The 13,750-nt window shown below is 35.7% G+C and overlaps 1 protein-coding gene and 1 long non-coding RNA gene across 2 annotated transcripts; one reads left to right on the plus strand and one right to left on the minus strand.

The window, feature by feature from the left end:
* The first annotated feature begins 7 nt into the window (after nucleotides 1-7).
* LOC113081685 (uncharacterized) lies at nucleotides 8-6,220 on the plus strand. The gene is made up of 5 exons (XR_003282262.1): nucleotides 8-585; nucleotides 1,114-1,210; nucleotides 1,522-1,564; nucleotides 4,613-4,775; nucleotides 4,915-6,220. It is a non-coding gene; the product is annotated as an uncharacterized LOC113081685 (long non-coding RNA).
* LOC113081684 (cell division control protein 42 homolog) lies at nucleotides 5,863-13,530 on the minus strand. Its single transcript, XM_026253710.1, has 6 exons — nucleotides 13,379-13,530; nucleotides 12,379-12,483; nucleotides 12,039-12,111; nucleotides 10,967-11,076; nucleotides 7,639-7,836; nucleotides 5,863-7,535 (listed from the first exon to the last, which is right to left on the minus strand). Exons 2-6 carry the CDS (start codon nucleotides 12,481-12,483, stop codon nucleotides 7,446-7,448), a joined length of 576 nt encoding a protein of 191 aa, XP_026109495.1. The 5' UTR covers nucleotides 13,379-13,530; the 3' UTR covers nucleotides 5,863-7,445.
* Between the last annotated feature and the right edge of the window lie 220 nt (nucleotides 13,531-13,750).

The raw sequence follows: 13,750 nt of genomic DNA on the forward strand, positions 1-13,750 counted from the left end.
ACACTGCCTTCCCCTTACTTAGTCCCTGCCCCCTTAGCAACCACGTTGCTATGGAGACACTGCCCCCTCCCGCCCTCTCCGGCATCCCATAATAGTCATAAGCAGACTGCTCTGACATCCCATAATAAACACAAGTCCTAAAAGAGAGGGAAGGAAAAAAACAACACCAGTCACATGGTCTCCAGGGAAACCCCAGGCCACTGGTGACAGACCATAATAATCTGTGGCTGTCTGTCCACCTGGCTCAGGCTTTGGTGCACGAACAACAGAAAATACATATGAGTACCTGGTTGGAAGTCGGACTAACACGGAGTGCACTTCGGGTGTCTGTCAAACATCACACACCTACAAGAGTGACACTTCACGGTTTCAGAGGGGCTGAAATGTCAAGGTGCAACAGTGCTTCTTTTTAGTCCCATATCAGACCGAGTCTGAAGAGTGACTCCTGCGGGAAGCGGCAGAACTAAAACTCAAACTCTCATGAATGGGATATGCCCTGACAATCCTGAAATAGAACCTCACACACGTTTAGACTCTCTGACCTCCGGAGACTTGCTGACTTCAGCTACCTGTGCATTACAACAGGTCAGTCCAACTTTGCATAGTGAATGAAAAGCACCGTTTACATCCATTTAAGCATTAGGTTTATTTTGGGGTGGGGGTAGATCTATTTAAAGCTACAATATAAAATCAGTTAGGATATACATATTTAGCAGTCACTTCTATTTATATTTATACACTGTTTCTCATGAGAGGAACTTGCCAGTCACGTAGACAAACAGCTGAAATGTGTGAAGGGTTTTAGTGCATCTCCTGCTTTCACTCAGATCTGATAGAATTGACTGTAATCCCAGTATTTGAGTAAATGTAATGAGTTACTGTGCTTAAGTATCTTTTTTTTCACAACTTCAAACTTGGATTATCAAAGATATTTGTAACTTTTACTTTTTTGAGCATATATGTCCTCTTTACTCCACTACATTTGAAGTGAGAAATACAGTTACTCAATACATTTTGCATGGCACCTGAAGCAGTTCTGCAACAGTTTATTTATGCTACAGAAGCAGGGTGTTGACAGTACTAGACCTTGAGTTTTGCCCTTATGTATCCAAGCACGTCGTGGGACTACATGAATGTGAGTGCATTAGAATCACAGTTGAGAACATGACTGCAGCCAGTGATCAGGCCAAAACCAGCATGTCCAGTGCAAGTAGGCTTTGACTATTTCATTCTACTCTACTTAATATTATTTCATTTATCCATAACACTGAAGAGACCATTCGAAGGTTGAAAACTGATTTACTTATGCCATTCTTTTTTTTTAATACTCTAGCTTACCCGATACTTGTCTGTAAATGTTTACTATGAGATGTGTTTGTAGATGTTTAAGAGGCTGTTTTGTTGACCTTGATTTATTGCAATATTGAGGCATTGAGTTTTATTTCTATTTTAGAAAATAAACGCATGATTAATCTCCTCACAAATCAGCTGCTTCTTGTTTTTCACTTTTATGTCTCTTAGGTGTTGAGGACTACAGCATTTGTGAGCCTACATTCTAGAACACGTGGGTCTTATATCAGCAACAACAACAACAATCAGGCATCTCATCCTGGTAGAACTTAAGAACTGTGAAGTTTGAGCAAAGAGGAACCTGCATGTCAGGATAAAACGCCTGGAAATTCAGATTTGTCAGTTAACACAAATTAAGTGTTTAATTAATTACATATATAAATATTATATATATGTATAATTAATTATGTAATTAACAAGAATCATGCCTAATGGCCGGGTTTCTTTAAAGGGTCTTAAAGGTTAAAGGTCACAGATATCACTGGACAGTTTGTACGTTCAGATCTTATATCTGAGAGAATGCAGTGAATGCTACAAATAACTATGTTTCTTTGTCTGACATGCCGCAGAGGAGAGATAGCTCGAGGCTTATTTTATTGTACTGTCTTCTGAATACTATGTACTATCAACCGTTTCGTGGATAGTTCCATTTCACATGATGGTCAATCTCTCCTGTACAGCAGCAGAAATACATCAGTGCTTGAGGAGCATGTCCCCCCAATACACACAAATGCTTATGCACACCCTTCTGCTCAAAGTAGATCAGTCACCATGGTGATTGGGGGTGGGGGTGGATTGGGTTTAGGTGTAGCCCACAGTCACCAATCGTGGCAGACTGTTAAGGGAGGTTTGGGGGGTTTAACCGATGTAGCCCCCACCACCACACTCACTCCCATCCCATAATATTCTCCTGAAGATCAGAGGAATGTTGACACTGTGGACGCAGTTAAAACGAAGCATCCATTCTGCATGAGCTACTATAAAGGCTTGTTCCAGGTGATGATAACCAAAACCAATCCTGCAACAAGAACAAATCTTCTAGTATTTCCTTCCTCTAATCAGAGCAATGAGGACATCCGGTGGCGAGATGGATGGACGAAACGGTGACAAACAAAGAACATTTTAGGTCCTGTAAACCAGAATGGATCGGTTACTGCAATCTTAATTTAAAATCAACAAGACTCAGCAATGGTTTACAGAAATCCACTCTGGCATTCATTCAGTTCTTACAGAACATTGACTGAATGTGTATAGTTTGTGAAATATTGGGTTGGATAGGAGGGATTGCCAGATTGGAGAGCTGTCATTTCTATCCCATAACATTTTCTCTGTGGTCCACATTAACCCAGTGCAAGCGTTCCAGAATGAGGTCAACAAGCCATCCAATAATAATCATTGTGTGCAGTCATGTTGTGCTCTTACAGTATGAATGCATGTTCTAACTGCATACAAACACAAACACACACACATAAGTGAATTTGTATTTAATTTGCATTTATAAAGAATAATATATAGTACAATAATAAAATATATTTTATTATTATATTATTATTATATTTTAATTCAAATTATATATACAAATAAATAATAATTATATATAAATACATTTATATAATTAATCATTTGATTATATTTATAATGAAAAATTATTTGTGATTTTTATAATTTATATTTACATAATTGTTCAATTATGATATTATGAATTATCTATACAAATTCATTTATAATCAGATATGTATATTTATTAAAATATTAATTATATAAAATATATACAGATAAATGAATCTATAATTTTATATATGTACACAAATACAGTATGTGTGTGTGTGTGTGTATACATATATATATATATATATATATATACACATATATTTAAAGTATATTTATACAAATTATGTGTACAAATTAACAGATTCCTGCAGATTGGACACTTGATTTAAAAAGAAGGGATTTTATTTACGAGTAAGTGTTGAGCGGATGGAGAGATGAAGAGAAGAGAGGCGATGGGCATGACATGAGGGTGAAGGTCATCATGGCGTTGGTGGGGGAGACGTGCAAGACGTCACTGCAAAGGACAGCAGGACACGAACAGAGAATACGAAAAGAAGAGGGGAGGAAAAGTGTAAGGGAGGGGAAAGATGGGGCACTGCTCAGATGAATCTGTAAGAGGGCAGTTATTTATTTTCTTGCTGAGGTGCAGGAGAGTTCAGCACTAAAGACAGAATTAGAGGTGTTTAAATAAATGGTTCTGTAACATTTTCACAAGATCTACAACTACTGAGATATGTCTCAGAGATTAAATTATGTGTAATTATCTTAGGTCTGAGATTTCTGAATGTTTAGGACAAAAATGTGTAAAAATGCATTATTTTTTTAAAGCAGCAAAATAATTTATGTAATTAAGTCTTACATTAATGAATATTTAGGATCAAATGTATAAAAACAAAATGCAGTATAAATTATGTTTGTAAGGTTTAAAATAATTTAAAAGAGCAAGAGAGAGAGAGAGATGTGTTGGGTGGGGGGGGGGTGTTCCATTTATGTGTTGTCCTCAGGTAGCCATGAGGCGGCTTATGTCCATGCTTTTTCTTCAGCAGCAGTTGCTGTGGGTGTAACTCGGCGCTGTAGTAGTGGAGAACTGGAGAGGTGTAGCGGTGTAGGTGGAGAGGGGGGGGGCCAGTCCCGAAGGTGCATAGTAAACCCCATTAAAAACCAATAATACACATGATAACAAATGTGTCAAACATATGCATACAAACATACAAGTCACACTGATGTATACTGAAGTGTTTGTTTTTCTAATGGTTTTGGTTATACAGACTGAAAGCTAAAGATACAAGACTATGTACTTAATGGCTTTAATGAGAGAAGGAACGAAAATCCACAAAGCACTGCAAATGACAGTCGGATAAAAAAGGAATTAAAACTATTAAACTACTTAACATTACACTAGTGTTTTAAAGCTGTTAGCGATAACAATAGAAACCATATATTTTATGTTTATTGCAAAATATGCATATACCTGTATGCAGTCTGAGAGCATAGGGAGAATTATTTGATTATAGAATGTCATGGGAGTGTGGGGCACTGTAGAGTTTTTTTTATCATTATTTCTAAGCACTGAATGTCCTTTGATGGGTTTTGGAGTTTTTCACAATGCATTATGTGATTGCATCCTCTGTGAAGGATACATGCAATGCTGCATTAGAATTTGGCCATATTTTTGAAGGCCGCATAAATATGTTTTGTACTTTCTGCTTAGGTACGGCTGACACGTGTGGGCTCTCACACAGCTCTCCTTCCACGGGACCCCCAAGTGAAGCCACCAGCCGCACAGGACCTAGTTTACCTTACTCCTTCACCAGATTTCTGCCGCTTGGATCCAGACAATGGCATTCATGGCACTGCAAGACGACGTTGTAATAGTAAAAGCACAAACATATTACAAAAAATTTTCTTCGATCTTTTATATAATTTCTGAATATTAATTCTCTAATAATTTCCCTGGTTTTATGTTATTTTTTCACTCTTTACTTAACATTTTCTATTGTTCCACATCCTAAGAACCTCACGGTTGGAACCAGATGGATGTGAACTGCCGCGAATGAGACTTTCCTGGAGAAACCAAACACACCAGAAGCACCTCATCTCATGCCAGCCTGCATTAACTCCCACATGATGAACAACAAACCAGCTCCATTTAAAACATTCTGCGTCATGTCTCCTTTTTGGTGACTTTAAAGTTCTTTCGGATACGTCATTATATTATACAGTTATTTTAATCTGCAGTTGCATTTTTGATTAAAAGTAAAGTGTTGAACTTGAACATACAGGCACTATTACAGTTCTTAAATGCTCAAATACACATAACATACAAAACCATTAACTAATTTCTCAGACAATGCTCTTAAAGGCTGAGATTAACCTCTGAATAATAGCAGAAGAATGCCAGTTTAGTCTAAGGCCTTAGTGTCAATTTCTAGTCGAGTTGCACTCTCTCCCATACATGTTTACTGTCAGGTTTGCTGATTGTGTTTATTTTAGTTCATCATGCCTGTGTGGCATTATGTGTGGATGGAAAATTCCACCTGCAAACTCTCCGGCTTTAGCGGTTTTGTTTCAGCTCGTCCTATTGCATAGATGCTCATTGCCATTGTCTCATTTCATAATCTATACGGCCTAAAATAAAGTTGTTTGACATGTGGAAAGATGCGGTTTTGTTAATTATTGATCGACACATTTTAAATGAATAAATTAAATTAAAAATGCTGGGGTCATAAATATTAAGTTCAAAAGAACAGCATTTATTTAAAAAATATATTTTCTAACATTAAAAAAAATGCCTTTACTATCACTTTTGATCAATTTATGTACCCTTCCTGAATGTCTCTTTGAAAAATAAAATAAAAAATAATAATCTTACTGACCCCAAACTTTTGAATAGTATTATGTGTGGCAAACACTAAACAATCCCGTAATTATCTAAAAACAGGATAGAAATACAGCTGTGTGTCAGTCGCACCATTTTTATTACAAATATAGTGAGATTCCAAGCCCTGGAGAACTTTACTATGAAAAGGCCACGTTTCAAACCATCATCATCGGTTATACTCATCCTTTATACTCACACGACTGTTAAGATCGGTTATCCAAAATATTACATTTCAAATTGTTATTTTATTATTAAAATCACAATCAAATGGTACTCTAGCAAAAAATAACAATAATAAAATAATAATAATAAAATAGTCATTTAAGAAAAAAAAAAAAAAGCTCAAGTTTCAAAATGACACCACTAAATTCATTCACCCAAGAGAATAACAGTAACACATTTAATACATCATGCTCAAAGTCAAAAAAAAAAAAAGAAGAAGAAGACAAAAACAGTTTTCTAAACGGCCAGCAGAAGGCACTGCCTTGATTCTAGGAGCATGAACCACAGAAGAAAAGAACTGTCTGGCTCATAAAGGAAAGAAAACAAATGCTTGTGAACTGAAATCCATCGGCTCCCACACAAGTCTAAAACTCTCTTATAGAACCATATAACACAGGTCACTCAGGAGGGGATGTGGCCATAGAGTGATTTTATGACCATAACACTCTGATCCAACTTTAAAACTTTGAAAATATCTAAAACTGTTATTGTTTATTTTGGATATGTTCTGTTTCAATGCCACTTTCAGTGATTAGAGCTAATTATATGCCCAAACCAATCACGTTAGCTTGCTTTTGTGCCAGATCCAGTCCAGTACATATTAATAATCACATATAGCACTGAACCTGCCTACAGTTGTCGAATAAAGCATCTAAATAAAATTGCAAAAACGCAACAAAACAGAAACCCAGAACAACACTAAAAGGCTAATTTGTTAAGAATCGCTTTTGTGCCCATTGCAATTTTGAGAAGATTCAAGAAAGCTGAAATCAGCTTCTGCACACACACTGTCCACAGGTTACAGAGCAAACTGCTGAGCCCTGCAGAAGTACTCATCAGAGCAGTCAGCATGTTCGGCTTTACACTTTATGAAATTTGCTGTTTCTAGACATTGTGTGCTAACCATTCTTGTGCGGCTTACAGCAAAGCATGTGTCAGAGAAAAACCTGGCGTTTGTCCAGCGAAAGCATTTCAAAAAATCATTTCTGATGCCAATCAGAAACCTGAAGCATTTAATCTCATGTATTTGTGCCACTGTCACACTTTTTAGGGATTGATTTCATGTAACTGACACTTAAAGCATTAAATTGGATCTATATGCTGCTCTGTAAGACATCACATGCATAAAGTGCGCCTATATCTTATTTTCTTTATCATTGTACTCTGTTTGTAGGGGGTGTTACTGCTTCCAGGGTTCTCTAATTTCTTCTGTTGTTCTAGAAACATTTAGAAAGGCACAGTGTGCATTTATTTGTTTGCAATACCATTTATGTTGCCAAATCTCCAGTATTGCTGTTTTGTTCCCATAATTGTTCCCAGTTATCTCTCTCCACTCCAATCCCAAGCCCTACCAAAAAACAAAAAAACAAAAAACCCCACCAGAATGTTTCTTTCTCTGCCTCTCTTGTTGGAGTGAGGGCATCACCCACTGGTTGTGTTCCTACAAAAGGACGCATCGCTTCTTGGGTTTGGTCTCTGGAGGTTCAAGGGCAGCGAGTATCGCCTCGTCGAATACATTCTTCAGGCCTCTCTGTAAGAAAGAGATCGTAAAATGTCATTTGCAGTGGGTTATTTGGGTGACAAGTGTGTACAGCTTTTATGTCATCACGGGTGTGTGCGGCTGTTCTTTTAACCTGTGTGAGAGCTGAGCACTCCACGAATTTGACAGCTCTGAGGTCTTTGGCCAGCTTCTCCCCACTCTCAGGCGATATGGGGCGCTGCTTGTTTTTGGCAAGTTTTTCCACAGTGTTACTGTCATCCCTCAGGTCAACCTGAGTACCCACCAGAAGGAATGGAGTGCGTGGACAGTGGTGAGAGATTTCTGGTACCCACTTAAAGAGAGAGAGAGAGGAGAAATAGGAGTGGTAAGACAGGGCCTAGAAAGCTACTCCTAGTACATCAGAACAAACAACCAAACAAGCTTATATACATATAACACATATATATTAGAGATGCACCAATTGCAATTTTCTTGGCCGATTCCAATTTTGTTTTGTCAGTGTGATTTTAGCTGATTCCAATATTTTTCTAAGAGCTATAACTGACAGCATAATTTGCATTAAAAAAAAGAACAAATAAAAAAAAAAAATTCCAAACAACATAAATAGATGCAATAGAAAAAAGAGGGCTATGAAACTAAGTTTGTCAGGTTAAGTTATTATTCACGTAAGAAATACTACAGAAACTAAAGTAATCAAATGTACATTTTTATCAAATTAAATTTCTGTAGTCTTCATTGTAAAAATTAAATACAAATTAGTGCTTACCCTTAAAGTTATAAAATGTATTCAATCAATTTTTCTTTTTCTTCTGTTCTTTGATTAACTTGACAGACAGCAGCAGAAATATTGGACTGCACTCCCTTTAAGAGTTTATCCACGGACCCAATATTATATTATATTATATTATATTATATTATATTATATTATATTATATATATACACATATACACACACACACACTAAAGTACAAGTTCTGTATTTCTTTTATGTTTATTCTGCAAGGATGCAAATGATTAAAAGTGACAAAATGTATAATGTTACAAAAGATTTATATTTAAAATAAATGTTTTGTGAAATTTCTATTCATCAAATAATACCATTTAACATTAAATAAATGCAGCCTTGTTGAGCATAAAATACTTATTTCAAAAACCAAACTTCTGAATGTTTGTGTGTGTGTATAATTAATCGGTGTTCAATTAATTCGATACAGCTTGCAGTTTAATAATCTCCACTTCCATATTCTATTCTTAGAAAAGTGTAATGGTCACTTTTCACAAGACTATGATGAAGCATTTAATGGTCATCAGCATCGTAAACCCTCAAAATGTTTTTCATATTTTTATTTTAAAACAAATTTAGGTACATTTATGACACTATTCTTTGTATCTTTTGATCAAATTAGAAAAAAAAAATTCCCTTTTATTGAAAGTCATGAAAACACTATCATGGAGTTTTTCATTTTGCTATTTGAGCAAATGTTATGCAAAAATATATATTTCTGGAAATCTTCTATTCACTGCTCTTCAAGCTGACCCAACTAGGATGACTTCCACTGCTGAGAAACCTGGGAATGTGAGAAAGGTCCATTCATCAAGAGAGAGAGGCACTGTGTATTTATGAATTAGCACGGTTTTGCCGCGTGATATTACACAGCGCCTGAAAATAGTCCCCAGCAACTCTGCTATTGCTGCAACTACAAAAATTAGCTGGGGACTATTATCAGGCGCTGTGTAATATCACTGAGCCTGTTGCTACCATGGTACGGCAGCAAAATTCCTTGAATATATTACGCCAGAATGAGAGTATAGTTCCTAGCCATATCAGCCTAGAAACTTTACAATTAGTACACATTGTAACTACAAAACAGTCAAGTTTTAAATATGAAAAATATCGAAACTCTTTGGTCATTTTTGAGTGAGAAGCTTATGGCCTAATCAGAAACAATGATCTCTGCTAATCTAAGGTAAAAGTGCTACCGCCAGACCCGGAGATTGGATGAATGGATTAGAAAATGGTTAAACAACTGTTTAACTTTAGGGGAGTACGAGCATAATACTATTTTCAAAAATAGTAGTGTTCCTTTAATTCTTTTAGAAACGATGTTACCAGCTCCTTGTTGAGAAAGATAATGAAGCTCTTGGGCGATTAAGCTATTTTATTATAAAAAGTTTGTTGCTGAATGTCGTAATCTGTGTGAGCGACAGCGTGTGTCTGTGAGATACAGTGAAGACAGCACTGAGTTTAGAACTCTTCTAATTTGTATTTTTTTTAATGTAAAAAGTGTGTTCATTTGTGCAATGATAACCTACCAACAATGTTAATGTGATTTTTAAAAATATATTAGTATGTGTTCTTCACAATATACATTCATTAGAAAGAATACATTATTATTTATTGGCTCAAAAACGAGACGTAAACAATCATAATATTGTATCTGGTGGGGATTGCCCAATGTAAACATTAAAACATATGCCATTAACTATATTAATTGTACTGTGGTACAGTTATGGAGGCCCTTCATAATGCAGAGGTCAACTTCCTGCTCTGCCAATAGTTAGAATGACACTATAGTATGTAGTGTTTAATAAACAGCTGTTTTACTAAATTCCGCTGAGGTGAAATTTAGTGCAGTTCTGTATTGTGATATGTCTCATTACTTTGCTGGTGGTACACAGCCCTAGTGTATAATAGAAATAACAATAATAAAGCTCATAAATTACTCAAAATAATGGTTTGCAAACTGCAACTTTGCAGATATTGTTTATGATCAAACAACATTACAAACTAACTAACATTAAAAAGTGAAATGGCAATCAACAACCCCTTTTACAAGACTGTGAGTGTGAAATGATACGGGAAACATGAAACCAGCACCACTTTACAGGAAATTGGTGCCTGAAATAGACTTAAATAGTGATTCTATAAAAAATATTTGATCACAGAATACTGCAATTCAATGATAATTTCATAATAAATACAGCTATGTAATAATCTTAATTTACACATTTATTTAGAAATCTGAAAAGAAAACCACTGACAAATATTAATCTGAAAGAATATTACAAAAATAAACCATTTCTCCAGAAACCTGATAAGTGATCAATTTAAATAATCCCTGGTCCATTCACTTGAGTTTCAATCTCCAAGTCCAGCAGGAAAATCAGGTACTGCTAAAGAGTGCTTTAATGACACTAAACAACAGGAGACATCAGTGTCATCAAACTAAAACCTGACTGTAACCTACTGAAACATAAAGCAAGTATCAACACTAATGTATCTATACATAAACCATGCCACAAATATGGAACTGAAACTTTATTGTGAAATTGTGACAGTTTAGTATACCATCAATACTGAATGTCAATAATCCTATCAGAGAAAGTTCATCTTTCATGTTCTGACGTCCCAAACAGTGAGACCAGCCAAAAAAAACTGAAAGCATTTGATGAACACCTACCTTCTCTTTCACATTCTCAAAGGAGGAAGGAGAAACAACAGAGAAGCAAACAAGGAAGACGTCTGTCTGCGGATAGCTGAGTGGCCGGAGTCTGTCGTAGTCTTCCTGACCTGAAAAAACAAGAACAGACGCAGTTCATTACCACCTCTCTTCAGCTCTGAGAATCATTTGAGATGAACACAACAGATAAAGAAATCCAATCGAACTTAAAAAAGCTAGAGATAATTCTAAATTAATGTACACTGTTTAAAAGTTTGTTGACGATAAAATATTTAAATGCTTTTGAAAAGTCGTCTCTTTATGCTGACCAAGGTTGCATTTATTTGATCAAAAATACAGCAATAACAGTAATATTGTGAATTATTACCATTTAAAAATAGAACAACATTTACTTGAAACATGCTAGCTTACTGAATACAAATATTTATTTCTTTACAGAAAATAAAACTTGCTAACCCCAAACTTTTAAACGCTAGTGTTTGTAGCTATTGTGTGTAGTTGAGGTGTGATTTTCACCCTATCATACCACTTATAAACTGATATTTTAGTATCAGTATGTATATAGTAAGTCAACATGCAATTTGAAATCCAATTATCATTTTTTAACGAGTTTCAATCTGAACAAGCAGGTCAGATAGAAGATTGTTTTTAGCGTTTTCAGGGCATGGTATGCATGTAATGCCAAAATATGCATAGTATTGTCTAAAGCAGTATCAGAAAACACATTTTCTCTCACTTCTCCTTATATAACGAACTATGTGATATTCACTAAATAGTGAATAGAGAACGAGCCAGCAGATCTGGACACTGTATGAATGGATGCATAGAACGCCTGACACTTGTCTTCCCATTAGTTCAGCCACATTTTTCCAGTTTTTCAATAGTGACGGCTATTGTCTCACGTCTGTTGGCATCATGTTGACATTATAATAATATTATAGTAATGAATATTCAATATACTAAATACTGATTATACAGGCCAACCAAAAAATAATAATAATTACTTAAGAAGAATGACATTGTGAAGAATCAAATTTATGTCAACGGTAATGAAAGTCCCAGAATGCATTACCTGCTGTGTCAAAAAGACCCAGTGTATACGGTTCACCTCCAATCATTACTGTGACAGCATAGTTATCAAAAACCTGCAAACAACCACAAATGCACCTCATTCACACATAATGTACTTTTAGTTCAGACAACACTAAATATACAATACTAATAATGATTCTAATCAATCTAATCAAATATCCTGTGAAATACTTGCATGCATTGGAGTTCCTAGTCTTAAACAGCACAAAGCACTCAACACTCATAATAGCTAGCACTGTTATTGATAATCATTGGATCACTGTACCCCCTCCCACCCACCAAATCTCTGACCCAGAGCCCACAACCCGTTACTCACTTACCGTGGGAACATATTCAGAAGGGAATTTGTTGGTTGTGTATGAGATGAGGAGGCAGGTCTTTCCAACAGCTCCATCTCCAACCACCACACACTTTATGGTTTGCATCTATATGGCGAGAGAAAAAGAGATTGAAAATCACGTTATTACTGGCAATGGTTATTACAGAAATAACCTTTGAGCAAACCATTCAGGAATCATTTGTTTTGCCAATAAAGTGATGTGATTTGATTTCAGATACAAAAGCAGGCATAGGAAAATACATATACAAGAATGTGTTTTTTTTTTTTTTTTTTTTGCATATACAAGAATATGTCCTGTCTTATTTGCTTCCGCATATTAACGTTGCTTGACTTTGTCGTACTCGCACTAACAATATCGCCTGGATTTAAGTTACATTATATCGTTAGTGAATGATTTTATTTTGAAGTTGGTCCTTAATTAAAGTGTTCATCCTTAGTAATTACTACATTTGTAGTCAAATTAGGGACGATAAACATTACGAATACCGGGTAACGTTACCTTAAAAGTAAAACACGAATGAGCCTGTTTGTCGTTTATTTAAAGCCGGTTTTTCTAAACATGACAAGAAACGTATTTTATTCATACTAAAAGTCAGACATTTACATTAGAATGTTTATTCTGTTCTCGTTCTCCACCAAAAAAACAAATTTAAACACTCCGCCTGATAAATGTAACGTTACTTAACTGAATACTATTCTAAATGGCGAAGAAATGTGTAGTTTGTGGTGATTACAGAAAACTAAATAAACCTTTACGAGATTTGTCGGCGGTGAAATAAATCAAATTTTGTTTGACGAAGGCGACAGGATGCTGCGAGGCTAAGCTAACGCGCTAGCACTGCTGAGAGGGCCACAAAACATCCACATCCTAAATCAAAGTTACACAACGGTGAAGTCTGACCTAAAACGTGTACCGATTAACGACCGTTTGACAGGTTAAAAGCCAAATAAAATAATGTTAAAGACTGAAAATGACTTACCGTTCCTCACCGGTGACTAGGCGTTGGTTACGTCCGGGTTTGAGAGTATCAATCTGACGTGAATAAAAGCGAAAAATGTCTAGCCGTAGTTCCTGCGACGTCCAGCCTGCCCACTCCGAGTATGCGCACGCGCCAACACTGGGTGCAGTTCCTACTAAGCGGTCGCTAGGGCCAGTGACAATTTTTCTCTATGGTTACAGAAAATAGGCTGTATTGTAAACATATTTTATGAATACATCCAAATGGAATATATTCTAAAGACACACAAACAAAACAGTATAGAGTGGAAAGAATAAAAGCTTAAAAAAATTAAGTAAAATAAATAAATCTATTTCACATTTTACTTTACATACAAAGTAATATTATATATAT

This window comes from Carassius auratus, unplaced genomic scaffold, assembly GCF_003368295.1.
Source record: "Carassius auratus strain Wakin unplaced genomic scaffold, ASM336829v1 scaf_tig00035020, whole genome shotgun sequence".
Taxonomy (NCBI): Eukaryota; Metazoa; Chordata; class Actinopteri; order Cypriniformes; family Cyprinidae; genus Carassius; species Carassius auratus.

What these genes read in the sequence shown, in the direction of transcription:
- LOC113081684 (XM_026253710.1), bottom strand. Translation starts at nt 12,483, where the DNA reads ATGCAAACCATAAAGTGTGTGGTGGTTGGAGATGGAGCTGTTGGAAAG. An exon ending in CTTCTGAATATGTTCCCACG is followed by an intron (nt 12,112 to 12,378) that starts GTAAGTGAGTAA and finishes GGTTGTTTGCAG; the next exon opens with GTTTTTGATAACTATGCTGT. An exon ending in GGGTCTTTTTGACACAGCAG is followed by an intron (nt 11,077 to 12,038) that starts GTAATGCATTCT and finishes TTGTTTTTTCAG; the next exon opens with GTCAGGAAGACTACGACAGA.